The sequence below is a fragment of the Microplitis demolitor genome, chromosome 1, assembly GCF_026212275.2.
Source record: "Microplitis demolitor isolate Queensland-Clemson2020A chromosome 1, iyMicDemo2.1a, whole genome shotgun sequence".
Lineage (NCBI taxonomy): Eukaryota > Metazoa > Arthropoda > Insecta > Hymenoptera > Braconidae > Microplitis > Microplitis demolitor.
In genome coordinates, this window is record NC_068545.1 from 589,634 (window position 1) to 617,188 (window position 27,555).

The following is a 27,555-nucleotide window of genomic DNA, read 5'->3' on the forward strand; positions in this document are numbered from 1 at the left end:
ATCTTCCCCTTGCTTCGCCATCAAAAACATCACCTCATCCCCGTAAAAGTTTACTCTTCTTCAGGTCTCCACAACAAAACCCTCGGCCCCTCTGGCTCGAGCAGACCGAGATAGAGTGAGGACGAGTTGTAATAGAGTGTAGTGAGTGAGCAAGTGAGAGAGTGAGTACATAGCGAGAAGCTCAATAGTATTTGAGAACCGTTAGAACCCTGCTGGTAACCACCCATAACCGCCCCTGCTTGCCTGAAGGTTCTACTTGATTGCCAAGGTATCTTAACCTCGACTCAAACTACAACCAGAACTGTTGAGTACGTACTGTATAAAAAGTCCGCGCGGACTCGACACCGCTAACCTACCGCATGTTTTTCAGCCTATAAGAACCTCCAGAGCGGGGCGCCAGCCAACAAGGGACCGAGAAAAATAAAACCCACGCCCAGACGGAATAAAGAGGCGTATCAAGTATTAAAAAAACTCGAATCCAATTCTTGGTAACAACAATCCAACGCCAATAGCAGCGCGACTTTAAGCTTTTATTTTATAAATTTACCCACTGACACACACATACTTTTGTATATGTACATGGGATCTATTGGGGTGTGGAGCTCGAGTCCGCGCGGACTTTTACACAGACCCCGACACACTGCGCAACCTTTATTATTATACTTTATATACGGATATACTGGCGACGTACAACCCCACAGAGAGTCAGTGCCGAGTGTCCTGGAAATAGGTATATATAAAAAGAGAATGAAAAAAATTTTATAAAAAGAGAAGGACATTATTGTAGCCTCTGCTTCACTTTGCTATGGTCTCTACACACTCTGGCACTGGTATGAGTTTAGTTTGGATTCTAGGTACTTTGTGCGCGTATAAACGTGTATGTGAATAAAATAAAACCAAACGTTTCCGTGGCACCAACTTAAAACGGACCAACCAACGACTATGAACTAGACTACTCTGTGTTTGTATAGATATATATGTACATAGATATAACATCAAGGTGGTACTGCTACACTATCAAGAGCGTGCTAGACGATAGACTAGGGCCCGATGGCGACAGCGCAGCAGACAGTAGGGACAGTAGTTAGGCATTCTGAGCCGACATCCGGGAAATTAATCCCATCGATAAGGTTGCCATTTTGCTCACTCGTGGCGCCATTTCCTTCACTAATATTCCCTTTGAAGAGTTTAACTGTTAATACTTTTTAATCGTCCATTTAAGATTTAAATCGAAATCACATGTGTAAACTCGATGTTTAATTTAGAGACTCGTATCTTGAGTCTTGAATCTTAAGTCCTTAATTATTATTGCTGCTCATAAGACGGAAAAATCCATTACTTATCTTGAGATCAATATATTTCTATTTATAATTATAATTCCTAATCTATATGGATTCGTTTTACCTCCCGCTTGGCCAGTAATAATAAGGCAGGCACTCTGGCATCTCCTAGACAGCCCAACACATGGGAGAGCTTACAACGGATAATTAAAATGTTGATGACTCACCGGGTAGTGACAGCACATGAAGCCTGACGAAAAAAAAAAAAACGTATGAAGGCTTGGCGAGTAAATGGTGTAGTTGAATGTTTCTTACATTAACTTCTATATGTATACTGTAATGTAATATAAAGCTGCGGTTGTTGGGCTTTATATTCTCTTTGAGTAAGACTCAGTTCAACGTCAGGTGGCAATTATCGTATGCTTGACAACGCTCGACTATAATATGTCGTGAATCTTCTCGGAAATTCATTTAACGCCTCTTTTTATTTTATTTCTTATTTTTTTTTCGTTTTATTTACTTTTTACATCACATACTTCTTTACACAAAGTGTGTCTCTTGGTATATTTGAGTTGACACATTAATATTCTTCTGCTAATAGCCTCCATATGTTACTTCCGGTTAACAAAATATTTAGGCAAAGTGCCGAAATGTATTTTTGTAAATAGCTTTATATATAACATTATTTTTTAAATTTTAGTTTTTACTATTATTATCGTCATTAAGAAATTTCATTTTGTTAAAGTGATAAATAAATTATATTAAATTAATTACGCATTAATTTTTACGTTGCGACAATTACTAGCGACAAATAATATGAAATTAATGTACGCCGGTTATTTATTTAGTTTTATTTAAATTATTCGGTCAAGAATTCGAAGATAAAAGTATAGGTACTCGCAGTTGTCAAGTGGAAATTTTTAAGTTTAATTTATCGTTCCATGAGAACGCGCTGTAGTTGACATCAGAATTCTTAAGATTCTGGCAGAGTTATCAACTGAGTTCGTCTACCTTATTTTAAGCGCATTATTTATTTTACTTTTTTTAATTACAGAAATTTCATGAGCAGCAGGATTCGAGTTTGCGCACGAGTCATTTTTTATAATTTTTTTGTGTAAATTGTTTGCTGTCTGTTGCCAATCAGATGTTCGTAACAAAGTCTTTACATAAATTTTCTTTTTATCATAAGATATCCTAGTAGTAAATTGTAGACTTCTATAAGTTGACGTCAACAAGATGCCAACTTGCGGAGCAAATTGATGGCAAATGTAGTCATCCATTAGTTGATGACAAGTTGCGGCAGTAAATTATCGTGAAGTTTCTGAGAGAGTTGGTAATAACTTGTTGTCAACAGTGATAAAGACGATAGTTGTCGTCAATTAGATCGCAAATCATTGACATTCTTGCTATCAGAGCACTAGAAGTATTTTTAAAAATAAAATAAAAATTTAATTTACTAGAGATTTTTATTAAATTTTAGCAAGATTACATTTAATGTAATAAACACGTGTACAAACGTGTAAAGTTTATTAATCAATTAATTAATTAACATAAAAGTAAATAATTATATAAATCAATCCATAACCATGTTATAAGCAAGTTATGTATCCTTATAAATTAATATTAGTGATAATCATTTAAATAAATTCAATTACTTCGGTGGTATATTTGGATCAGTGAAAAATTTAGTGGCATTGGGGAAACGTAGAGGGTCTGGAAAATCAGGTGTCTCGTATCTGCAGGGATTTAAACTTTCGCGAATGGCTTGACCAAATGCGCGCCTGACTGTCGGTTCAGCAACAAGTGCCGTGATAGCGCCGTCAACTTCTTCAGAACCAGCGCGGCCGATACTTTCTCTGACTAATCGCTCCATCGATGCCGCTACCACGGAATTGCTGTTCGCCGATGGACTAACCAACAGTGAGGGTTTCTGCTGCTCTACAATCTTGCGGCGTTTGCTTGGCATTGTCGCCAGATACGCGTCGCTCAACGTCGTTACGCTGCTATCAGATAACCCTAAGGCCAATTGTCTGCGCTGTCTGACGCCATCACGTGCAATTATCGGCACCCAATCCTACAGATTATTTATAAAAAATTAATAAATTAAAAATTAGCATCCATTAATTCCATCCTTAATTAGACGGTTGCTTACAGGTAATAGGTTGGTATGACCCGGGAATGTTGAAGGAACTTCTTCGTTGTCTAGAAGAGTATCTGAAGATTGATCGTTTGATGAAACATCGATATCCATCGGCTATAAAATTGATTAATAAATTAATTAATTATTAATTAAATTTATAAAATAATTATAATAGCATTAACGTACCTCAGATGATGATTGTACTTCATTATTAAGTGTAGATGATGTTGCTGCACTTAAATTAGCGCTATCTTTATAAACAATCATTGAAATAATATCTGATTGCGACGGCAGCGCTGACTGACGTGAATATTTCGTAAATAAATTATCTATTGTTTGATAAACAAATTCACGCAACAATCTTGGAAAACTTAATGTTATCATACTCTAAAAAAATAATGTTATTAAGTAACAAATATACCATTTTGCAATAATTATGATTTCACAATTGATTTTTTTCCCTGGGTATGGCGGTAAGCCTTTTACCTCAACTATTTTTTAAATCCTCTCCCTGTTCTCATTTGCCAATTTTCCCGTCTCTTCTGTTCGAAAATTTCTCTTCACATAGTTCCCAACCCGCCCTTGCGCTCGTGCCAAGTCACCAGGGACTTTAGCACTTGCAGCTACCGCGGGTTCCCCAAATTATTATAACTAATTATATATATTAGAATACTTACAGAAAAACGTGCTTTAACTCTCATTAAATCGATATCATTACGTAATGAGTAACATAATATGGAGCCTAAATCACTACAGAAATCGTTTAATTGCGAAAGGACTTGATCGACTTTGTCGTCAGCTAAAAGCGATCATAAATCAATAGATTAATTAAATGAATTTGAATAAGCAAATTAAAAGCTGAATAATTACCATCGCTGAAAATTGTTTGAATTAGAGCTTTGACGTGTCTGCGGATCAAATTGTCGACAGTCTGACGGAGCTCGATAACTCTGCCATTGTTGTGATCGTTGACACGGGGCTGGCGAAAAACGTCGTCGAGAATAGTGCTAATTTCAGCGAAGACGTCGTCGACGACTGCGTCAGGTATTTCAAATTCCTCGAGGTTCTGGTAACGGCTGCGTAGTTTTTCACGAAGCTCTTGCATGACACTTCTCAGTGGGCTAGTGTCTCCGTTGACGATACTTATCCACGAGTGCATGGGTATTTTTCCCTGTGAATTATTCAAATTAGTATTCAATGGTCACTATTATCAATAAAATAATAAGAATAATAGTAATAGTTACCAAGACACTATAAATAATATAAAATATTCTTTGAGATCTTCTGACAATTGATGACATATTTTCAGGCATGATATTGATGCCACGATTCATCAACACTGAGTTGAATGACAACGGTCGATTATCACAACTGACTCTGCAGTAATTAAAATAAATAATTTGTAATTAAATAATAAATGAATTAATTAATTAGTGAATTACCTGGCAGCACTATTGAGACTATCACTTAAAGGAGTGTTGTTGAAAATATTATCAGCATTGAGAACTCCTGCGATAGTTGTCAATCTTGAGCGCGCGGATGAACCAGCAGAAGATTGATTTGACGGCTGATTGCTGTTAGTCATTCCTTGTCCAGTTTGGGTAGAAGCCGCAGTGCTGGTGGTCGAGGCCTGGGCGCGTCTTATGTGATGAGAGTTGCAGGGCAGGAAAGGATCAAAGTCAATGCCGGAAGCCAACCCGACACCTAGACCCAGGGCCTGAGCATGCTGATGGATGACGTGAGTACGAGGAGTCGTACGAGTTTGGGTCGAGGTCGTAGGATGCGTTTCCGTGCTTCCGCGTGTCTGGGAGCTCTGGCCAGATGTCGGAGCGTTTTCTCCGACAGTTACGGCTACAGAACGGTGACGAATGCAGCCTGGAGCACCAGCATTGGGAGTAGCTGTCGTTGTAGGCGTTGATTGATTGCCCATCGATTGAGTGACAGGAATCGAGGAGGGAGAGACGTTAGTCTGTGTCATGTAGCCTGCGACAGCTTGCATTACGTTGCGAATTATGTCAGGCAATGGTGGGTTAGTATTTCCCCATGGGAATGCTCCAGGACCAGTTCCATTGCCAGGAGTGCCTCCAGTTGTGTTGCTTCCATTGGTCATGTTGCTGCTATTGGTGTTGTTGTTTGTGTTGTTGTTGTTGTTGGTGGCATTGGTGTTGTTGTTGTTGTTATTATTATTATTGTTGTTGCTGCTGTTTTGGTTTTGATCTCCAGTTGAAAATGTCCAGACGCGCGGTGCCTGCGGCCCCATTTCCATCACAACTTCGACGTTATTTGAAAAATTGAACATCGAGCTCAGCGAGTCAGCAGCTGCGGCCGCGACTGCTGCAGCGGGATTATTTTCAGTAGAGCGATCAGCTGATGGTGGAGGCGGCGTTGAAGTTTCGGTGGTGGCGGTCGGCTCTCGACGATTAGTAGAATTGGTTGATGAGTTGGTAGTTGCGGTGACGTTGGTGGTATTGGTGGTACTGGCAGTGTCGCTGTCAGAATTCGCGTCCTGGCCGTGAAGATTTATGTGCGCCTCGACTTGGATCGGCAACCCGGCTTGCAAGATCGCGGACGGCTGAATGGTTATCGGTCTACAGCGCAGTACACGTGGCGAAGGCTGTTGCATGTTGACGTTCAGGTTACTGAGAGCATGCTGAGCGTGAGATAAAAAGTGGAAGCACTCGGTCACGCTGTCCAGAATGCGCTGGTTCTCCTCGGGAGTCGATGGAGTTGAAGATGCGTCGGCTTCGGGGGTATGAAGAAGACGATCGCGAATGTAAGGACGCAGGCGGTCCTGAGTTGTCAGCAGCTTGTCAAGTAACTCAGCCAACTCACGAGGAACAAGAGCTTCAGACTGACTGCTCTCAGCTGAATTTGAATCTGTCGATGCTGGAGTCGATGTCGATGCACTCGGAGTTGGTGTCGAGGGCTTTGACTGAGAAGCAGGAGCTGTTTCTGATGAAGATGCTTCAGCCTCTGTAGCCGGTTCCGACTGAGTTTGCGTGGGAGTTTGTGAAGTTGACGAAGCGCTTTCTGAGCTAGTGGAATCTGTCGTTCCTGGATTGTCCAGACGATCTATTATGCGGTTCGCTTGGTCCAGCATCCGGCGTATTACCGAAACGTGTACGTTGGTCAGTGAACTATTCAATTGTGGAATCGGTAGTTCTACAAATTAAATCGTTTTATTTAAATTTGTTATATTTTTTCTACACAGTTTTCAATGACTTACCATATCCTTCAAGAACGTCTGCGGGAAATGAAACTGAGCCAACGTACATTGGATTCCCACGGAATTCAGTCTGCCGGTAATGTATCCGGGGCATCGATGTCCAGTCACCATTTGACGATGAATTCTGGGTCTGGTTTTGGTTACTGTTGTTACTGCGCTGGGTAAGTGATGGTGGTGCTCTTTGTACCAAGTGTATGACTTTTCCATTGACATCTAAGTTTAATAATTATTATTAATTAGCTTCTAAACAAAAATCTTAAACATAATCTAGACTGACGATTTTTTAAAAATTTAAATTTAAATTACCGTATTCCGTGAGCAATTTTTCATCCTGAAGAACTCGCCCGCAGTAAATAAGTCTTTGTAAATTATCAGGAATGTTTACAGTCGCAGCAATATGTTCCTTGAACTGCCTCACTGTGATCTGTAGTTTTTAAAATAAATAATTATTATTTATTATTTAAAATAGTATTCAAAAATACCCGCGAACTGGAAATCGTTTAAATATAAATAATTAGTAGTTAATTAAATTAAATGAACTTACATCATCATTAACTGAAAATGTGTGATTTTGTGAATCTAAAGTCTTGACTGTTAGATCAATCATGTTGGTAATTACACAGTATTGTGCAAAACAATTAATTTATTAAAAATTATTTACTATGCCTGGCTCAAGATTAAACTACGTTGTATGAGACTACTCAAATATATATAAATATATTGATATTAGTATCGTTACACATATATATGGGGACATATATATATGTAGTTTTAGTTTTTTATAACTCGAGAAATCGATATTGTAACGTAAATTAAATAACGAGGATTTAGTAACTTAAATAATGATATACTAAACGAATACCAAGGGTTTTATTGGTTACGGTATTATGTGTACGTAAATAGTGTTGCTGATAACTGATTGCTCACGTATGTATTATAAATGGACAAATTAATCACCACAAATTAACGACACACAATTTTTTGTTACCCAGAATTCATTTTTTTTTTTTTGTAAGAGAAAATATTCTATAATGGCGTCGACCTGTGGCCAACTGACCCGGGAAAAGTCACTAGACGACTAGTTTTTTTTGTTTTGAGAGGACAGGTGACTTGTACGGTAAAGTAGATTAATTTCTTGCCTGACGAGGTGGCGGTTGGTGGAAGAGAGCGATTTCATTTTTTGGCGGTTATTTTTTAAATTTAAAATTTTGAATGGGAATTTTTAGGAAAAAGATTTGATGGGATTTAAAATGAAAAAAAGTGTTTATAATGCTCTTGTATAATATTTATTCAATATATATTGACATATAGTCGATAAATTTTGATAAAAGTCTTAATTAATAATAATTTTAATGAATTTCTCTCTCGTTGAATTTGCCAGTATTTTTCCGCCTGAAAAAGATAAAATGAATGTTAAAAATGGTGGTAATTATAAAAATTTGTGGGTTGCTGATTTAAAATATTTCTAACCTTGGGTCATTAAATGAGTGTTGTGTCCAGTTTTAATGTCAATGGAATCTTAAGCTTTCGATCTGATGTCTAATAAGCCGTCTCCGCTTATCCCGACGATGCTTTTTCCATCAAGAGAATTTTCGATAGGTTTAGATTGGGTATGCAAGGCACTCCCGTCGTCGTTGGATGTTGTGTGGCTCACAGAGGATTCTGAAGAGAATCCTCCGTGACCAGAACTCGTTACAGAAGTAGAAAAATGCCTGACCTCGGATTTAGATTGGTGTTCGATCTTGTTGCCGCGGTGGTATCCATATCTATGTTCAGAGAAATGGCGTACTTCGCCGTTTGAACCGTGGTTAATAAATTTACTGGAATCTATTCCCCAATTCAGAGAACTCTGTTTGTTATCGGTTCCACTCAAAGACGGTCTGCCATTAAATACTCGTTGTCCGGAGATTAAATCGTCTGTGTTAGTACTTTGTTTATAAACTAATACACCTGGTTTGTTGAGGTAATTAGATAAGATAAATCCGGGATCAAATTTTCCATGTTCCTGTGTCTCTAGACGACCATTATGTTTGCCTTCTATCTCCAGATTAGATACAGTTGCCTCATCACCTTCGCTCCATACACCTGCTCCTAACCCATCTTGACCTCTGTGTTTTACGTAAACAACAGAATAACCGTGATTATGTTCTCCTTGGTGTGATCCTATTTCTCCCTGCTTTTCAGAATGAAACTCAAAACTAGCACCATGATGTGCGGCATCTTGGCTTTGTCTGAGTCTTTGATTTTCATTTTGATCCCCAGAGGAGAAGGTAATATGCTTAACGTATCCATGTTCTTGTTCACTATTGATTTTTCCTTGATTGGGAATTTGTCTGTACCCATTGTCGGTTGTTTGAACACCGATTCCGGATCCAATATTTGCATGGTGTCGAGAATGATCTTGAATTTGACCGTGGTAATGGCCATCTACACAACCAGTGTGTCCATTTTCATGGCTATAGATTTTTGCTTCAAAACTTCGTTCAATATCACCTCCTGTACCAACTTCAATACGACCATGCTCGTGTTTTTGAATTTGTCCGAAACCGCTATGCTGTACTTCCATTCCTGATATTTGATCATTTTTGTCTGGGGTGGAAGAAACTTGTTTTTTATCATTAATATTTATACCATGATCAATGCCCCAAACTACTTTATTATCATTATCTAAACTCGTTCCAGCACCACTGCTACCTGAGCTTGCCAAATCCTTTGTAATGGTACTATCCATACTATGTTCTGTTTGAGTTGGGAAATTTCCGAAATGAGTATATCCTACCTCATATTTATTCTTATCTGCGTTAACAATAGGTTCCTGATCATGTTCAAGATTCTGTTTTACAAGAGCTTCGCTCGAACCCTGAGTTTCTCCAACACGGTTCCCTGACGATCCATGAGGCAAACTACCAATACCAACCGCAAAATGTTTTTGACCCTCAATGTTGAATGATCCAAGACCGCCGAAAGCCCCTTCAAGGCTTCCTTCTTTATGCACAGTTACACCAGCACCATAGCTTCCTGAGCTTGTTGGTCTTTTTCCATTGTTCACGCCCATATCGTGTTCTAATTGATTTCCGATGTCTCCCTGGCCACTGTTTTGTACGTCGTATGTCTTTGTATGTTTGTTGCCAATATCATCATCATTTACTGGAGTATGTTCGCTAGTAGCTTTGACCGAACTTTTCGTTTGCCCGAGGCCTATTGCGGATTTTCCACGAGTCCACATACTGCCGCCAAACGAAAGTAATTTATTAGCCGTTGCACTGAATAAATTATCACTACCTGGAGTCGCAGCTAGTTTTCCTTCGTTATTCACAGTCACACCAGCACCATAGCTTCCTGAGCTTGTTGGTCTTTTCCCATCGATCGCACCCAAATCGTGTTCTAATTGATTTCCGATGTTCCCCTGACCACTGTAATGTACTTCGTAGGTCTTTGTATGTGTGTTACCAATGTCATGATCATTTCCTGGAGTATGTTCGATAGTTGCTTCGGCTGAACCCTGAGATTGCCCTGCGACTGTACCTGATGATCCATGGGTCCACGTTCCGCCACCAAAAGAAAGTTGTTTTTTACCCTCTATACTTATTCCATTACCACCCCAAGCACCAGATAGACCTCCTTCTTTATGCACAGTCACACCAGCACCATAGCTTCCTGAGCTTGTTGGTCTTTTCCCATCGATCGCACCCAAATCGTGTTCTAATTGATTTCCGATGTTCCCCTGACCACTGTAATGTACTTCGTAGGTCTTTGTATGTGTGTTACCAATGTCATGATCATTTCCTGGAGTATGTTCGATAGTTGCTTCGGCTGAACCCTGAGATTGCCCTGCAACTGTACCTGATGGTCCATGAGTCCACGTTCCGCCACCAAAAGAAAGTTGTTTTTTACCCTCTATACTGATTCCATTACCACCCCAAGCACCAGATAGACCTCCTTCTTTATGCACAGTCACACCAGCACCATAGCTTCCTGAGCTTGTTGGTCTTTTCCCATCGATCGCACCCAAATCGTGTTCTAATTGATTTCCGATGTTTCCCTGATCAGTGTAATGTACTTCGTATGTCGTCGTATGTTTGTGACCAATGTCATGATCATTTCCTGGAGTATGCTCGATAGTTGCTTCGGCTGAACCCTGAGATTGCCCTGCGACTGTACCTGATGGTCCATGAGTCCACGTTCCGCCACCAAAAGAAAGTTGTTTTTTACCCTCTATACTGATTCCATTACCACCCCAAGCACCAGATAGACCTCCTTCTTTATGCACAGTCACACCAGCACCATAGCTTCCTGAGCTTGTTGGTCTTTTCCCATCGATCGCACCCAAATCGTGTTCTAATTGATTTCCGATGTTTCCCTGATCAGTGTAATGTACTTCGTATGTCGTCGTATGTTTGTGACCAATGTCATGATCATTTCCTGGAGTATGCTCGATAGTTGCTTCGGCTGAACCCTGAGATTGCCCTGCGACTGTACCTGATGGTCCATGAGTCCACGTTCCGCCACCAAAAGAAAGTTGTTTTTTACCCTCTATACTGATTCCATTACCACCCCAAGCACCAGATAGACCTCCTTCTTTATGCACAGTCACACCAGCACCATAGCTTCCTGAGCTTGTTGGTCTTTTCCCATCGATCGCACCCAAATCGTGTTCTAATTGATTTCCGATGTTTCCCTGACCAGTGTAATGTACTTCGTATGTCGTCGTATGTGTGTTACCAATGTCATGATCATTTCCTGGAGTATGCTCGATAGTTGCTTCGGCTGAACCCTGAGATTGCCCTGCGACTGTACCTGATGGTCCATGAGTCCACGTTCCGCCACCAAAAGAAAGTTGTTTTTTACCCTCTATACTTATTCCATTACCACCCCAAGCACCAGATAGACCTCCTTCTTTATGCACAGTCACACCAGCACCATAGCTTCCTGAGCTTGTTGGTCTTTTTCCATCGATCGCACCCAAATCGTGTTCTAATTGATTTCCGATGTTTCCCTGACCACTGTAATGTACTTCGTATGTCGTCGTATGTTTGTGACCAATGTCATGATCATTTCCTGGAGTATGTTCGATAGTTGCTTCGGCTGAACCCTGAGATTGCCCTGCAACTGTACCTGATGGTCCATGAGTCCACGTTCCGCCACCAAAAGAAAGTTGTTTTTTACCCTCTATACTGATTCCATTACCACCCCAAGCACCAGATAGACCTCCTTCTTTATGCACAGTCACACCAGCACCATAGCTTCCTGAGCTTGTTGGTCTTTTCCCATCGATCGCACCCAAATCGTGTTCTAATTGATTTCCGATGTTTCCCTGACCAGTGTAATGTACTTCGTATGTCGTCGTATGTTTGTGACCAATGTCATGATCATTTCCTGGAGTATGCTCGATAGTTGCTTCGGCTGAACCCTGAGATTGCCCTGCGTCTGTACCTGATGATCCATGGGTCCACGTTCCGCCACCAAAAGAAAGTTGTTTTTTACCCTCTATACTGATTCCATTACCACCCCAAGCACCAGATAGACCTCCTTCTTTATGCACAGTCACACCAGCACCATAGCTTCCTGAGCTTGTTGGTCTTTTTCCATCGATCGCACCCAAATCGTGTTCTAATTGGTTTCCGATGTTTCCCTGACCACTGTAATGTACTTCGTATGTCGTCGTATGTTTGTGACCAATGTCATGATCATTTCCTGGAGTATGTTCGATAGTTGCTTCGGCTGAACCCTGAGATTGCCCTGCGTCTGTACCTGATGATCCATGGGTCCACGTTCCGCCACCAAAAGAAAGTTGTTTTTTACCCTCTATACTGATTCCATTACCACCCCAAGCACCAGATAGACCTTCTTTATGCACAGTCACACCAGCACCATAGCTTCCTGAGCTTGTTGGTCTTTTTCCATCGATCGCACCCAAATCGTGTTCTAATTGGTTTCCGATGTTTCCCTGACCACTGTAATGTACTTCGTATGTCGTCGTATGTTTGTGACCAATGTCATGATCATTTCCTGGAGTATGTTCGATAGTTGCTTCGGCTAAACCCTGAGATTGCCCTGCGTCTGTACCTGATGATCCATGGGTCCACGTTCCGCCACCAAAAGAAAGTTGTTTTTTACCCTCTATACTGATTCCATTACCACCCCAAGCACCAGATAGACCTCCTTCTTTATGCACAGTCACACCAGCACCATAGCTTCCTGAGCTTGTTTGTCTTTTTCCATCGATCGCACCCAAATCGTGTTCGAATTGATTTCCGATGTTTCCCTGACCAGTGTAATGTACTTCGTATGTCGTCGTATGTTTGTGACCAACATCACCATCACCTCCTAAACTATGTTCTACATGGTTTTGTTCTTGCCCTGACGCAGCTCTATTACCATTTTTCGTATCTCCATTTTTAATTCCTACTGATCCGTGAAAATTTCCCCCGATACCAACCTCGAATCTCTTTTTCTTCGTTATTAATCCAGGAGTTTCAATCTCCAATCCTATTTCTCCTCCTTTTTTCAAACTAATACTACCGCTAGGAAGGAGGTTGAAACCAAAGCCAGTTGAGCGCACCTACACAAATAAGCAATACAATATCAAGAAAACTATCTTTTCTGAAATCTACTAGTTAACATCCTTTCGTTATTGACTCTGACCCCTTTTTAATCTATTAAATGCAATTTTCATTCTTTGTATAATTTTAGTATTTTTATTTTCTACGAATTGTGGCGTTAAGTGGACCATTTTCTAAATGATAGCAAATGGATCGATGTTTAGCGATCATAATATTAAAGTCAATGTCATCGCCTGAGTTAAATATTCAATAAAAATTGAAACACGCTTACCTCATAAGTTGTTATTGCCAATAAAATGGCAAGAACAAGAGAAGTTGCCATAGCTGCTCTAGTCGAAGTTCAAAGTTTTCTGAAAAACTTTTACTGTAACCAATTATTGAGCTCCAGTCTTTTTATACTACCTTTAGATACTTAAATTATTAATGTTTCCTGGGAAGTTTTGTTTTTTGGTTTATTAATAACTTCTCCGTAGGTTAATGACTATGTTAGCTATCGTTTATATTTAGTAATCGAAAGCACTTACAATTAAATTTTTAATTAGAATCTTATGAAAAAAACCAATAAAAATTTGATCAATTTTGAAATAATGACTTGAAATATTTATAAACTATTTTTTAAGTTTTTTTATTGACCAGGCGTTTGAGCGATAGTCCATAGTCCAATAGATATAAAATTAAAAATAAATGTAATTTTTAATCAATAAAAACGATTAACGGGTGTTCATAATTATTAACAATAAAAACACTTAAATTAAAAATAAGTAATTAAAAATTATTTTTAATCATGTTTAATATAATTTTATTACTTTAAGAAGTACATTAGACATCATATAGTTAAAACATATAGTATATTTGTTTATTATCTAAAAAAGGAACATCCACCCAGATCAGATCCTATTCTTGAAGGTTTCTTATTATTTCATCCCATAAGTTTGGCACCAAAACGCGGTAATGCAGTACCCATTTTTATTCCTGGTTTTACAAATGATTCTTCAATTGTTTCTTTTGCTGCGTCAATTACTTTGGTCATGATATTTGCTGGATTATCTCCACTCTGAAAACAAAATTATGTTTAATGAAACGTATATAAAAAAAACGCACAGGCAAAATGAGAAACCAAAACATTTTTTTTTTCAAATGGCTTTTGTAATCGATTATTCAGCAACTCGAGATGTCTTGGACCTGGAACTTATTCTAAAAAACAGTTTTTTCTCTGAAATTTTTTAACCATCGTATCTTACACATCAAGGCAGGAAAGTATGGCATTCCAACCCGCATGTATATTTACCTTCTACTCTAATCGAAGACTTCCTCCGTGGTGTGTACACGATTTTTCACCAGATTTGCACCTGACCGTTTAAATTTTTGCCTCTGTTTGAAGGAAGAATGGCACATGCGCTAATTTTTATCATTTATTTTCTCATAAAAGAAGAGAACTACTTTGTCTTCTCTGAACAGAGCAGGAATGTAATATTTTAGCGCAGATATGACGAAAACAATATTTATAATTCAAAGTTATTTTTAAATCGTCATACTGATTGGAATTTATTAGAACAATGAGCAAAAGGTTTAAAAATAAATTTTCTTCACAGCATGCCCATTTTATCCCTATCTTCTCTATATAATCAATTAAATAAATTTCCATTTACCTGTTGACTGTCATCATTTCCTGAACCCTCTGTAGTACTCTCGTTTTTATTAACAGCAGTGGTTGTTTCAGAGTCTGAACTTGGTATCTATTGATAATATTATGAATAATTATTAAGAACAAACTCAAAAATTATTTCCCTAAAAACTGAAACTAAATTATCCCCTTACCTCGGAATTGTCGTTCAACGGGTTAAATTGATCGAAATCAGGGAATAATTGTCCCTGTAAAATTTTGAAAAATTTTATAACTATAATCGTAACTTTTTCGAATTGCTATCGAAAATTATTGAAATTCTCACCTGAGATAGTCCAGCGGTTAGAAGAACTACAAGACAAATCATTTGAGTAGCCATCTTATAAACAGTAGTTTATTATTTAAAAAGTTAAGTGTAGAGAGACTGGATACTTGTACTGAATTGCAAGTTTCGCGCTGGCTTATATACAGATCAAGTTCCATATATTCTAGTCTAATGCAAACATTAGCGAATTCAGGACGCACTTGTTTACACCTTTGCGTCAAACCCATTTTTCATTTTCTTGCGATCTTTTGTCTATCGCGTATAATTTATTCATACATGACATTTCTATTGTTTGAAACTTCATTGACCGGATAGTCATCTTGTCAACAATTAAAATGTCAATAATTTGAATATCATTAATTTATGTATCAGTAAGTGGAAAATTTTTTATAAATTCATTTTTGTATTTTCTTTTGAATGAAAAAATATTTAAATCGTAGCGACAAATTATTGAAACAATTTTTAAAAAACCCGCTGTCGTCTCGTGGCGCTGCAGTCATTTTCCGATCTCTAGTTCTCTGTAGTGAAATTTAAAATATTTCTAGACTTATAATCTAGGAAATTTTCCTTCCAAAAGGCTCAGCCTCGATAGAATTCAAATAAATCCGTTACGGTTCTATTTTGTTTACATTTTTCGAGAAATTTAGTATCGGTGTCCAAAGAATTACATTACAACTAATTTAAAATAAAAATTTTTTATATTATTATTATTTTAAAATAAATAAAAAATGGAAACCAGTGACTTCGAAGTCAATAATATTGAAGATATTCTACAGAGTCGTGAAAATGAAGAAGCTTTTTTTCAGAGGTTATCTGCATTCGTTGTTGAGACTAATAGTAAAGTAACAACATTTATTGATACTTTTACTACTAAACAAAAGGGTAAATTTGTAATAAATTATAAAATGTAATTTTTTGAATTATTTGTTAATTAATTTTTTTTTCAGAGTTGAAGAATAAAATAAAAGTAAATAAAGACACCATAAGCCAATTACACAATGAAAGTAAAGAATTAGATCATCAATTACAAAATACTATTCTCTCTCAAAAAGTTGTGAGTAAAAAAATTCAAAATAATAATCAACAAATAGAACAGTTGCGAGAAGAAATTCAACATGAAAAAAATAAAAAAGAAGAATTAACTCTCGAAATGGTTGATTTGGAAGCTGGTAATTTTAATTATTTTGTAAATTTACCTTGCTTAAAAAGTCTCATAAAATCCGATAGATTCTCATAAATTCTCATAGCTGTATATAAGACTGGAATCAGCCGACGTCTAATAATTTTTTGATTTTTTTTAAACGATAAATGATAAAAAAAAAAAATTATTTTAAAAAATTGCACTTGTAGTTTTTTTAATTTTCTGCATGTGCATTTTTTTAGTTTTTTTTTTTTCTTAAACTGTTAACAAAAATCCAAAAATCGCTAGTTGTCTGCTAACTTTAAAATTATAGCTGTTTTATGATTAATTAATAAAAAGTAGTTATGATCATTTTCATTAATAATCAGCGACGATAGGTTTCTAATACTTTGACATAGATTTCAAAAATTTATTATCATTATTATTTACGTATTAAATAGATTTATATTTTTAAAATAAAGGTCATGAAAAAGCAAAAGAACAGAAAATAAAAGAATGGAATGCATTAAAAAAAGCGGCGGCAGTATTCAAAGAGAAATTAAACATACATTTAGATCTTAAAGAACTCGACGATCATGATTGTATAAAAATAACATATTTCTTCGATCAAAATCCAAAGAAAGAATATTATTATGTACAACTTCTAAATTATAATAATATTGTTTGGAGAGGTAACTATATTATATAACTTGTTCATTCATTTATTTTTTTTACTTTGGTTTATTTTCATTTTTATTAATTAAACTTTCTCTTCAGTTCAATCGATAGTGCCAACATTAGACAACGATCAGTTAAAAAATTTAAACATTGATCTATCTAAAGACTACACTCTCCAGGATATAATAATTTTCATTCCTAAAATACGAGCTGTGTTTATCAATCAATTTTTCAGTCCTTAATTATTATATTTAATAAAAAAACATGTATTATACAAGATCTACGGTAATTGTAAGTAATTAAGTATATTTTCATAATTAGCGAATGTTATTATTAAAAAATTATTTTTTCTAATTAAAAATTTTCCACATGAGCCATGATTATTTGTTGGAAGAATCTTTACGTCCAATTCAAATCCACTTCTAATTAGATGTCAAATAATTAGTTTATTTTTAAAATATAACTTTTTTTTTTTTTTTTTTTTTCAATTAAATAATACGTTTTCAATCCAAGTTGAAATTTTAAGTTGATTTATTGTCTAAAAGAAAAAATTTGAAAAACAGTTTACTCTGAGGGGCAACCCTAAAACTTCTCGCTGTTTTCGAGCTCAGAACCTGTTTAAAAAAAATAAAGGTGTAAACAGTTCTGTCTTTACGTTTTTTAAAATTTAAAATTTTCATAGTGGGAAGTAAAAAAAGAAAAGACGTAAAAAATATATTTGAATCGGGACTTAGGTTAATTTTCCACTTTAATTTTCTACCCTGATCTTTCCAAGATAAATAATGATATATGTCTACATATATATAGATATAAATGTTAATATATGCGTCAATAACAATTGTCGATTGGCAAAAGTCAAATGATGGGTCAATCAGTCGCCCACATTGAATTAGTCATTTGTAAATGCCATAAGTGAGTAGTACAATTTAACAAATTTTATTCGCTTTATTGACCCCTCCATGTAATAATAATAACAATCATCGGTTAGATTTAATAATATATATTTATGAGTCTACTTAAAGACTCAATTAACTACAAATTTTTTACCAATACCATCATTTGGTTATTAAATAATTCGTCCCTGCAATGACTTTCCCGTTAAAATTATAAAATAATTTGATGATAATAACAATAAATTTATTTATTAAATTTCATTTTATTATAACAATTTGTAAGTCAAAAAATATTACATTTATTTAAATTTCATTACAATTATAATTATAATCATTGACAAAATAACATACTGATTGATTACCAACTAAATTAATTAACCGTTAATAATAACTAATTTTAATTAATGCGGGTAATTGTTTTTTTAAATTTTTTAGTTATTACAATGGCAGCTAATTTAAAATGGTTGGTCTCGTAGTTAACGAAAAATTATTAATGAAAACTATTTACAATGCATACAATGCCTACAATTAAATGATGATAATTATAATAATTAATGACAATAATTAATGATAATAATTTATTTATTAGTTATAATCTAAAGTCTTAAGACATTACGTGTGTGTTTTTTATTTTTTATATTTTTTAACAATTATATATTACTATTCATGATCAACTATTAATCTCAATAGTCATAATAATGTAAATTGTTATCATTTTATTCAGTAACTAAAGCAAAATTAGTTTATTAAATATTAATAACCTCTAAATATTAGTAATACGAATTTATAGGCAATTGTTTCGGAAAAATATTTATTTATTTTAGTTCGTTTGAATTTAAAACAGTAAATTTTACGGCGGGAGATAAAACAAGACGATTTCAGACGAGGGCGAGGTTAACTCGAGCCGAAGGCAAGCGCTGCCACCGCGCGAACTATGAAACCGTTTTTTGTTCCGCCGCACACTTTACTTACCACAATTACCTGCACTAAAACACGAGCTTCAATGCAAATAAAATTGAATTTAAAATCATAATTCTAACCGGTATTAATTGTCATGAAAGAAACCGACGGATTTCATTTTACTGAGAATAAAAAAAATTTTTTTTATATAATTTCATACCTCTAATCTATTTTTTATCACGGGACACTTATCATCTGTTAACGTAATAGTTAATCAATTATTGTTATATATATATAAGTATATATATATTTATAAATTGTTTATATTTATAACTATAATTAACAACAATTAAATTATTGCTCGAGTGTCGCAGCGAATGATATATTAGCAGAGGTATCGGCAGCGGCGACCGCTGGCGCGTAAAACAAATCCGAGGAGGGCTGTATCGGTACAAAAGATGTCGCCTCGGTAGCGGGACTTTCCACTGCAGGACATTGTTTAGCAGTACCATAAACCTTTGCGTGGTTGACTTCTAATGCGACTGTTAGATCTACCAGCGCTGCGTCGCACAACACCGGATTATCTGTTTAAACAAACACATAAATAAATTAAGCTTCGTGTTATTGAAATTACGATACAGTTTCGACAGACGAATATTTAATGATAGACTAAACAAAATTAAAAAAACATGTAGACGAATTAAACTAATGAATCGACGGGCGCCAAGATATCTCTTCCACACAAACAATGTTTCAAGTTAATAAACAGATTATAATGTAATTTATCATCTTCTATTTTATCATTTTATAATATTCATTTTTTTAATTTTTATCTTGCTGTTTGTTTACTATGCATAAATTTACTAGATAGATAATTAAATATTATTTTATCAGTATAATAATAATAAATGTAGAAGCTTCACTTAATAGGGTTACTAGTGCAGCAGATGAAATAAAAAAAATAGTAAGCAATGTGATTTGGTCAATCACGGATTACTAGTCAGATTATCAAATAGTTATTACTTTCGTATCCAAGATGTGCAATTAAGTAAAAAAAATATAAAAGGTTACCTTGTAGATATATTCGTAATATATCAGGAACACCGTGTACTGTACAGCGCGTATTGGCAACTAGTTCAGCAGTAAGTGAACGTATTTCGTTCATCGTTAGATCAGCGGAACATAGAATTGGAAAACCACGAAAATCACGGTCTGATAATGTCACTAATCTATTGTGTGAGGCTATCAATTCTTCAAGCGCTGGTAATCTTGCCTGATAAATTATACAATATGAAAATTTTTTTATCAATTTGATTACTCTGTTAACTTGAAATAGTGAAAATAGACTATTCACTGTTTGCTACTGAAAAGTATTAATTCAAATAATGGTATACTTTTCAGTAGCAATAAGTGACTATTTACTGCTAAATAGTGATTTTCACTAATTTGTTTTTAGAGAGTAGTAATAAGGGGAAACTTACTTCTGAAATATCTTCAAGAGTTGTCAATTTATTGTGTGACAAATCTAAATTACGTAAGTTTTCAAGACCACGAAATTTCTGCGAGCCAATTGTGGGCCCAAGTGCGTTGTGGCTTAGATTCAATCGTTGCAATTCGCGCATACCCACAAATAGTGAATCTTCAAGTGTCTGTAATTTATTATTTTGTAATCGTAGTTCTTGTATACTCGCACCAGGTATTTCTTCGCCGTCTTCATCTACAAGATTCTAAAAAAAAAAAATGATATTAATTATAGCAATAAATACATTAAATAATTTTTTTCCGGACATACTTCAATAGGGCCTCGAAAAACGCGAGCGATTTGATTACTTGACAAATCAATGAGACGCAATTCCTTGAGTCCGCGTAAAGACACGAATGAAAATTCGCTCAATTCATTGTGCGTTAAATTGAGACACTTTAGGGATCTCAGCGGCCATAGAGCGCTTTTGCTGCCGTTTCCGTCCCCGTTGCCGTTGGTGTCACCTCCCAATGACTTGAGCGAGTTGTGGCCCAGCTCGAGGTCTTCCAGCAGCTCGGCCTCCACGAAATCCTCGGCCGTCAGCTGGAAAAAAAAAAAAACAAAAATGTATTCAGCTTTTGTCACTCGGTTTAAGTATGAGTATTAAAAGTATAATTTATAATTCAGAAACCGGAAACAAATTGTCAGAATAATGTCAGTAGATTGGTCTAAATGAATATTTAAAATTTAAATAATTTATTTAACAAGTAAAGGTTTATTCAACAAATTAATGGCATCCTAATTTGTAATAAGTAACAAGTAAATATTTTAATAACTCACTTCTTGCAGCTCGTTGTAAGACAATTCCAAGTATTTAAGATTTGAGGCTTTTTGTAGAGTACCGTCGAGACTACGTATCTTGTTGTGCTGGAGAAATAACATTTCTAGCCGATGTAGTTGACGAAATTCAGGCGGTAGATGAGTTAATTTATTGTCCATAGCGTGTAACATTCGTAAATTATGACCTGACGTGGGTAATTCCCCGTCGAGAGACGTTAGTTCGTTGGAATTTATAAACAGCCATTCCAATTGATTCAAGTCACTAGAAAAATAACCTTTAGTTTATATTTAACTTAATTCACTAATCTAAATTTATTAATCATTTCTTTTTTTATTTATTCTTTTTTATACAAAATACGATGACGTTAATTCAATTTTGCTGTGTACAAGATCAAATTGAGACAAATGATTAATTGTCACTTATTTAATTACGTTACTTAACAATTATATTATTAAGTTTATAACCAAATTAATATTACTTCCGGTTTATTCATTTCTTTACAAGGTCAGATTTTTTTTTCAATAATTGCAAGCGTAAATTTAAAATAAAAGAGGTTTCAAAAATATGACACTGAAATTAGACGATTAAAAATTTTCGGATTTTTTTTTTCGACAAATCAGTGACGAAAAAAAATAAAGTAAAAATATGCATGTGTAGAAAATTGAAAAAGCTATAGGTGCAATTTTTTGAAATATTTTTTTTTTTATAATTTATCGTTTTAGACGTCAGCTAACTTTGAGTGTGAATGTATTAATAAATATAGTAAATAGTTAATAAAATAAAATTTCAAAAAAATGCACATTTGGAAAATTAAAAAATTAATAAGTGTATTTTTTTTTAATATTTTTTTTTTTTAATTATTTATAATTTTAAATTTGTTTGAAAAACAAAAATACAATCATAAAAAAAAATTAGTAATTAAAAACTCAATCGTTAAATTAAATTAAAGTCACAGTAATAATTTTCGCGGGCAATTTAAAAAAAAATGATAATGATAAAAACTTACCAAAGTGTGCGGTTTAATGTACGCAAGTGATTTCTACCAACATGTAATTTATTTATTCTCGGCGGCAATGATCCGGGTATCATTTCAGTTATTGGATTACCAGCTAACAATAATTGTTGCAATGATGGATTATACTGTAAATTTATTTATTTATTTATTTATCATAATAGACTAATATCCGAAGCTTCAGAAAAAATAAAAATTAATAAAATAACTAAACAAATAAATGCAGCATAAATAATAATAATAAAAATAAAAAATCCCGATAAAGAGTTTATAAAAATAACAAATATAAGATAATACTATTGAGCACATGGTTAACGCGTGATGATGTTTGGTCACGTGCAAATATTATTACAAACAACTACATTCATCATTAGCTTTCATTAAAATAATTACTCATTGACATACTCGGTGTATTGTTTATGCATAATGTAATAGCTTCAAAGAGTAATTAATTTAAATAATAATAACATGAGTAACTCATTATTATTATTATTATTATTATTATTATTATTATTATTATTATTATTTTAAACCAAGAAAAATATGTTTATCATTTTCCTCAGCTCCGATTGCTCGTATCGAAAAAAAATAAAGTCAAGCTGCTCTTATTTATTTAGCTATAGCCTATAGGTATTGTTAAATATTTGTAAGCGATATGATATAATAATATATACGTATTTATATATATATATATATACCTTGAAGTCATTGACATCGATCCGAGTTATCCGATTTCTACTGAGCTCTAGTGTTATCAGCAGGGGTAAATGTGACAAAATATGTCGCGGTATCGAGGGTATTTCATTGTCCGCTAAATTTAAATACATCGTTCTACTTAGTCCAGCAAATACTTCCCCATCTACGGTACTGAAATTTAACATTTTAATTATATATCATTTTGTTTTTTTTTTTTTGTTTTTTTTTTTTTATTTTTTATTTTTTTTAAATTTATCCACCCGATGAATCAATTCCTTATATTTAAAACCGTACGACCTTCCGATCTATAAAAACGTGACGATATTTTCTATTTTTAATTCGAGTTATAAAAATACTGATTCTATTCTCTATCACCGCACAAATTTAAATTTAGACAAAAATAAAAATTCCTGATTATTGAATCATATTTATAAGAGATATTTTAAAATGTATTTAATTTATGAGATAATTAATAATTTAGTATGAGGAAAAAATTTTAAATAAAAATAAAAAAAATAATTGACGTTTTTTTTAGCTTTAATTATCAAATGATTATTAATTATTAAGTTAATAATACCAGGTCGTTGTGACTTATTATTTAATTACTCTTACAGTGATAAATGTGTAGCGCACACGAACACACAAGACGATTAAATATTTCACATTGCTCTGTCAAAGAGGTCAATACAACTATCATCTTTATCATTATTTATTTATTTATTAATTTATTATTACGACAAACACCCGATCATTTTATTTTCCCGTCTCCATTTGCAATAATTAATAATTAACAGACAATAAGTTAATAATTTTAAAAAAAACTTTTTATTTATTGACAATAAAATATTTTTAAAAAATTAGTTATCGTAAAAATCAACGAGGTTTCGACATTTCTGGCGCCTTTGTTGTTATCTCCCTCATGAATTCCCACTTGTACACACTGTTGATATGTATATAATGTAAGAAATTATCGATCAATCTCTTACTCTGGTGTGGCATTAAAAGCTATCACGGGTCACCCGCCATGTGCATTTCATCGTTTTTTTTTTTTTTTTTTTTTTTTTTTTTTTTTTTTTTATTGTTATTTGTGCGTCTTGTTTTCTCACAGCGTAGAAACACAAGTTACAACAAAAAAAAATTATAAATAAATGAAATTTAATAAAATAAGTTATCGGATCGCGTGACAAGTAGTTACGCAGTGATTTAGTCAGACAATAACTAAACCACGTGCTCACCATAAATCACGCATTATATTAATTACTATTCAATATATACAATGTATGTATATATATATTTATATACGTGGATGTATGTATGTTTGTATATAAATATACATAAATGTATATCTATTATTTAGTAATCGCGTAGACGTTTTAAATGCCAGTGAGCATGTATGTGCGAGCGAGTACATTCGTCGAGGAACTGTTGACCTGGGTCGTGGAATTTTTTATAACACGATAATACTGAAAGCAACGACCGGATCAGTATTTATGTTCAGTTGTTATTATTATTATTATTTAGTCTAAGACGATACTGAAGTTGGATTACTGAACAAAACCTCGGTGGTCTTTGGGAGTGAAAAACTTTAGGGTGTACTGGTCGGCTGTTACCTCAAGTGATCGTGGTTGAGCTCGAGCCTGGAAATGGACATCTGAAGCTCCTTGAAGTCGTGCCTCGAGATATCCTTGAGCTGAGAGTGCGATATCTTGAGGATAATCTGCTGTCCAGGAGTGAATTTACCGCGTAGTGCATCTGCGACCTGTCCGAAAGACTCCATTTTTTCACACATAACCGATATTTTTTCCCCATACTTGGGAGGTTTTGTAATACCACCACTAGCACCAATACCAGAATCACCAATAACACCACCTCCACCACCCCCACCCCCACCTCCCCCATCTCCCGCAGTACGAGTGGGAAGACTAGTTAATATGGCAACACCTCCAGGAATAATCGTCGGGGATTCCGATACACTGGACGACGAAGTGACAACACCCGCTGGCGGTGAATACTTTTCCTGTCTACAAGTGCACGGACTTATTTCGCGCCTGACCGCACAATGAAGACTCGCGCTCGCTGCAAGACCGAGCAGTGTGTATAGTAGTCCCGACATTGTGTTGCGATTGACCAGCAACCAGGAACGCGCCGACTCTTCTAATCACCATCCAAATACCCCACTCGGCAATCCAATCCGGGACAGACCATGCGCGTACTCTTACTCTTACTCTTATTCTCCTCTTCGCCTTCTTATTCTCACTTCTCTTTTTCTTATTCTTCTTCTTACACTTCTACTTCCACTTCTTCTACTTCTTTTACTTCTACCTCTTATACGTCCACGAGCGTACTTGTGCTTATGCTTATATTCATTTACTCTCCTCTCCCCCCCGTCCCGACAACAATGTGCAACAGCGACAACACTCGTACTGTACCGACTCTACTGCTATCAACTTATTATATTAACTTAACTTGTGTCGTCTTGTAACAACGACGGAAAACGTCCTTCGTACTCCCCCCTCAACTCCAACTGTCATAATCAGTCGCCCCTCCCCCGCTATACTCCACACTATTTTAAAAGACCCAATACAAATCCTAATCTCACAATACTTTTATTTAACAATATTCAAATAATAATAATAATAAATTTATTAAAACTGACACTCTGCACGTGGATTTAAATGAGATTTTAAATCTCCATACCCAGATTACGCATCAACTGTCACTTAAAGTTACATTTCATTGGCTTGCTTTAATCATATGTCAACTTTTATATTTTTTACTGCATGTACTTTCATATAAATTTGTCTCTAGTGATTTAAATTTAAATTTTCGAATACTATGTCACCAAAAGTCAATCTTGACGTAACGGAACTCACGAGTTTATTAATTCCCGAAGACTCTTACGCGTGATTTTATACTCGGAACGTAACGCATGTTCCCCCTACACGGACTCTATGAGTTTCTTTCACATCGACGATAATAAATCATCATATTCATAACGATCGTTGTTAATTTGTTTATAAATTAACCACCACAATCAACTGCGATAACTAAATTAATTACAAGTACTAGTACGAGAAAATAAATTTAAATCAAGTAATCTCATTACATTAAGTGACGAGTAATTTAAGTCGCAGTGACGAGTAATGCAAGGCTTCTATAATTCAGTTTATCCGGTTCATCTAATGGTAATCTGATTTGTATTTTTTTTTTTCAAATTTAAATGCAAATTATTGATGGACAGTTGAAAATTAATGAGTCCGCGGATATATTGTTTGTTTATTTATTTAACAATAAATATATGTGTATATAGATTTATAAGAGTCGATGTGCAAGATCACGACGGCGTCACAGAGCCGTCGAAGCAACATTCCAGGGACGTTTGTCGTGTCGTCCACCTCGGACAAATAACAAAAAGTAATTAAATTTAATTTAATTTAGTTCAATTAAATTCAGTTGGTTTTTTTTTTATTTATATTTTTTATTTTATACCGAGTGTTTTCTTGGGTTTTCACTTTTAGAAAAAATTCCAGAGATCGGTCCCGAGCGAATCGTCAGACTGTTGAGGTATTTAGAAAATTTTGTATGGGGATAAAAAAATAAAAAAATGTATTTTAGATTTCTAAATTTTACTTTAAAGATCGGGGATGGTTCAGTTTGATTTAAACCACGTGCGTAAAAACAAAACAAATGTCTGAAGATAAATAAGAATTAGAGGACAAGTGAAAAATAAATAAAAATAAAAATAAAATAAGACAAATGTTTGAGAGTGCTGCATTCCTTGGTACAGAGAGTGGATGCTGCATTCCAGGGACGCCCGATGGTTCGTCTACCTCAACGAGGAAGGTACTCATTGTAATTATAATTATAATCACCAGATATTTTATAAATAATGGGAATGGCGGTAATAATTATTTGAATTTAAAATGAATAGCAATGAATAATGGGATGAGTGTCAGTGGGGAATTGAATTCTGCATTGATAATTTAAGTAGCAGTACACCAGTACAAGACCGAGAGTAAGAATAAAGAGTTTGTGAGCTGATGTTTAAGAGGACAAATGGGAGAATGCAGCCTGGCGCCAACGCACACTATCATGTAAACTGGGCGCCTCGCGGACGATCGCGCGTAACGAACGTAGACCGTCATGACACGCGCCCACCCTCTTCACTTAACCGCTACTCGGAGTTACGCAGCAAAAAGTTATGATAAATAACGGGTTTATAAAATAAATTAAAAGTATAAGTCCATCGGCGACTACACTCCGATACTGAGCAACTTATATTACGCTTTTACTACTTTACACACTTATATTACGATTAATAATACATATATAAATATATCAACCCAACCCTCGCCACTCACTGGCACTGGCACTGCCCACGAACCCAAGTTTCGAGCCAACTATTTGTATTTTTATATTTATTACAGTTCAGACAGACTCGGATTGTCGGGCCGTGGTGGTACACATGAGAAAAACTTAATCTCTCAAATGCTCTTTATTAATCGAGACAAATATATATGAGACGTAACTCCCGGCAAATTTATTTTTATTTTTATTATTTTTTACTGATATTATCGTTATTCGTTTATACGCCTTTTTATTACAATTTCTTATCCCTGGCGCCTCGATGCCGGTTTTTTCTGCTACTGTATCGGTAGCTTGTTTTGTTTTTTTTTTTTTTTTTATTTTATTTTGTATATTTATTACGACAGAATATTATACATTCTATAAATTCCTTTTAAAAACACTTTAATCTATTTCTTATCATTACATTACCTATAAAGTTATTTTTCAT

The 27,555-nt window shown here is 34.9% G+C and overlaps 5 protein-coding genes across 6 annotated transcripts; 1 reads left to right on the top strand and 4 right to left on the bottom strand.

Annotated features, from left to right (window-relative positions):
- Positions 1-2,727: 2,727 nt before the first annotated feature.
- Positions 2,728-7,667, bottom strand: LOC103570128 (large proline-rich protein BAG6). The gene is made up of 10 exons (XM_008547740.3): positions 7,191-7,667; positions 6,953-7,070; positions 6,647-6,859; positions 4,863-6,582; positions 4,665-4,797; positions 4,291-4,591; positions 4,098-4,219; positions 3,607-3,807; positions 3,433-3,534; positions 2,728-3,354 (listed from the first exon to the last, which is right to left on the bottom strand). The coding sequence occupies exons 1-10, from the start codon at positions 7,251-7,253 to the stop codon at positions 2,932-2,934; spliced, it is 3,396 nt and encodes a 1,131-aa protein (XP_008545962.1). The 5' UTR covers positions 7,254-7,667; the 3' UTR covers positions 2,728-2,931.
- A 305-nt stretch (positions 7,668-7,972) lies between these two features.
- Positions 7,973-13,645, bottom strand: LOC103570120 (hornerin-like). Its single transcript, XM_008547729.2, has 3 exons — positions 13,481-13,645; positions 8,117-13,208; positions 7,973-8,038 (listed from the first exon to the last, which is right to left on the bottom strand). The coding sequence occupies exons 1-2, from the start codon at positions 13,529-13,531 to the stop codon at positions 8,166-8,168; spliced, it is 5,094 nt and encodes a 1,697-aa protein (XP_008545951.2). The 5' UTR covers positions 13,532-13,645; the 3' UTR covers positions 7,973-8,038; positions 8,117-8,165.
- A 483-nt stretch (positions 13,646-14,128) lies between these two features.
- Positions 14,129-15,244, bottom strand: LOC103570372 (uncharacterized). Its single transcript, XM_008548087.1, has 4 exons — positions 15,159-15,244; positions 15,028-15,081; positions 14,859-14,945; positions 14,129-14,263 (listed from the first exon to the last, which is right to left on the bottom strand). The coding sequence occupies exons 1-4, from the start codon at positions 15,210-15,212 to the stop codon at positions 14,129-14,131; spliced, it is 330 nt and encodes a 109-aa protein (XP_008546309.1). The 5' UTR covers positions 15,213-15,244.
- Positions 15,245-15,752: 508 nt separating this feature from the next.
- On the top strand, positions 15,753-21,136 carry LOC103570112 (uncharacterized). Of its 2 annotated transcripts, XM_008547718.2 has the most exons (5): positions 15,753-16,040; positions 16,106-16,327; positions 16,761-16,970; positions 17,056-17,247; positions 21,061-21,136. In XM_008547718.2, the coding sequence occupies exons 1-4, from the start codon at positions 15,887-15,889 to the stop codon at positions 17,196-17,198; spliced, it is 729 nt and encodes a 242-aa protein (XP_008545940.1). In that variant the 5' UTR covers positions 15,753-15,886; the 3' UTR covers positions 17,199-17,247; positions 21,061-21,136. The 2 variants fall into 2 exon arrangements, with proteins under 2 accessions (XP_008545940.1, XP_053598949.1); XM_053742974.1 differs by lacking the exon at positions 21,061-21,136 and having other exon boundaries at positions 17,056-17,324.
- Positions 18,258-26,006, bottom strand: LOC103570363 (chondroadherin-like protein). The gene is made up of 8 exons (XM_014440109.2): positions 24,371-26,006; positions 22,763-22,931; positions 22,059-22,192; positions 21,052-21,313; positions 20,542-20,814; positions 20,231-20,476; positions 19,821-20,022; positions 18,258-19,333 (listed from the first exon to the last, which is right to left on the bottom strand). Exons 1-8 carry the CDS (start codon positions 24,871-24,873, stop codon positions 19,104-19,106), a joined length of 2,019 nt encoding a protein of 672 aa, XP_014295595.1. The 5' UTR covers positions 24,874-26,006; the 3' UTR covers positions 18,258-19,103.
- Positions 26,007-27,555: the final 1,549 nt, after the last annotated feature.

Excerpts from the sequence above, each read along its gene's own strand:
- LOC103570372 (XM_008548087.1), bottom strand. The coding sequence starts at position 15,212 with ATGGCTACTCAAATGATTTGTCTTGTAGTTCTTCTAACCGCTGGACTA. Across the intron at positions 14,946-15,027 it reads CGTTGAACGACAATTCCGAG|ATACCAAGTTCAGACTCTGA; the intron begins GTAAGGGGATAA and ends TATTATCAATAG. Across the intron at positions 14,264-14,858 it reads GAAATGATGACAGTCAACAG|AGTGGAGATAATCCAGCAAA; the intron begins GTAAATGGAAAT and ends TTTTGTTTTCAG.
- LOC103570120 (XM_008547729.2), bottom strand. The coding sequence starts at position 13,531 with ATGGCAACTTCTCTTGTTCTTGCCATTTTATTGGCAATAACAACTTAT. Across the intron at positions 13,209-13,480 it reads TGGCAATAACAACTTATGAG|GTGCGCTCAACTGGCTTTGG; the intron begins GTAAGCGTGTTT and ends TTATTTGTGTAG.
- LOC103570128 (XM_008547740.3), bottom strand. The coding sequence starts at position 7,253 with ATGATTGATCTAACAGTCAAGACTTTAGATTCACAAAATCACACATTT. Across the intron at positions 6,583-6,646 it reads AGACGTTCTTGAAGGATATG|AACTACCGATTCCACAATTG; the intron begins GTAAGTCATTGA and ends TTTAATTTGTAG. Across the intron at positions 3,355-3,432 it reads GTCATACCAACCTATTACCT|GATTGGGTGCCGATAATTGC; the intron begins GTAAGCAACCGT and ends AATAATCTGTAG.
- LOC103570363 (XM_014440109.2), bottom strand. The coding sequence starts at position 24,873 with ATGTCGGGACTACTATACACACTGCTCGGTCTTGCAGCGAGCGCGAGT. Across the intron at positions 20,815-21,051 it reads CTTACAACGAGCTGCAAGAA|CTGACGGCCGAGGATTTCGT; the intron begins GTGAGTTATTAA and ends TTTTTTTTCCAG. Across the intron at positions 20,023-20,230 it reads CTCTTGAAGATATTTCAGAA|GCAAGATTACCAGCGCTTGA; the intron begins GTAAGTTTCCCC and ends ATAATTTATCAG.
- LOC103570112 (XM_008547718.2), top strand. The coding sequence starts at position 15,887 with ATGGAAACCAGTGACTTCGAAGTCAATAATATTGAAGATATTCTACAG. Across the intron at positions 16,328-16,760 it reads AATGGTTGATTTGGAAGCTG|GTCATGAAAAAGCAAAAGAA; the intron begins GTAATTTTAATT and ends TTTAAAATAAAG. Across the intron at positions 16,971-17,055 it reads TAATAATATTGTTTGGAGAG|TTCAATCGATAGTGCCAACA; the intron begins GTAACTATATTA and ends CTTTCTCTTCAG.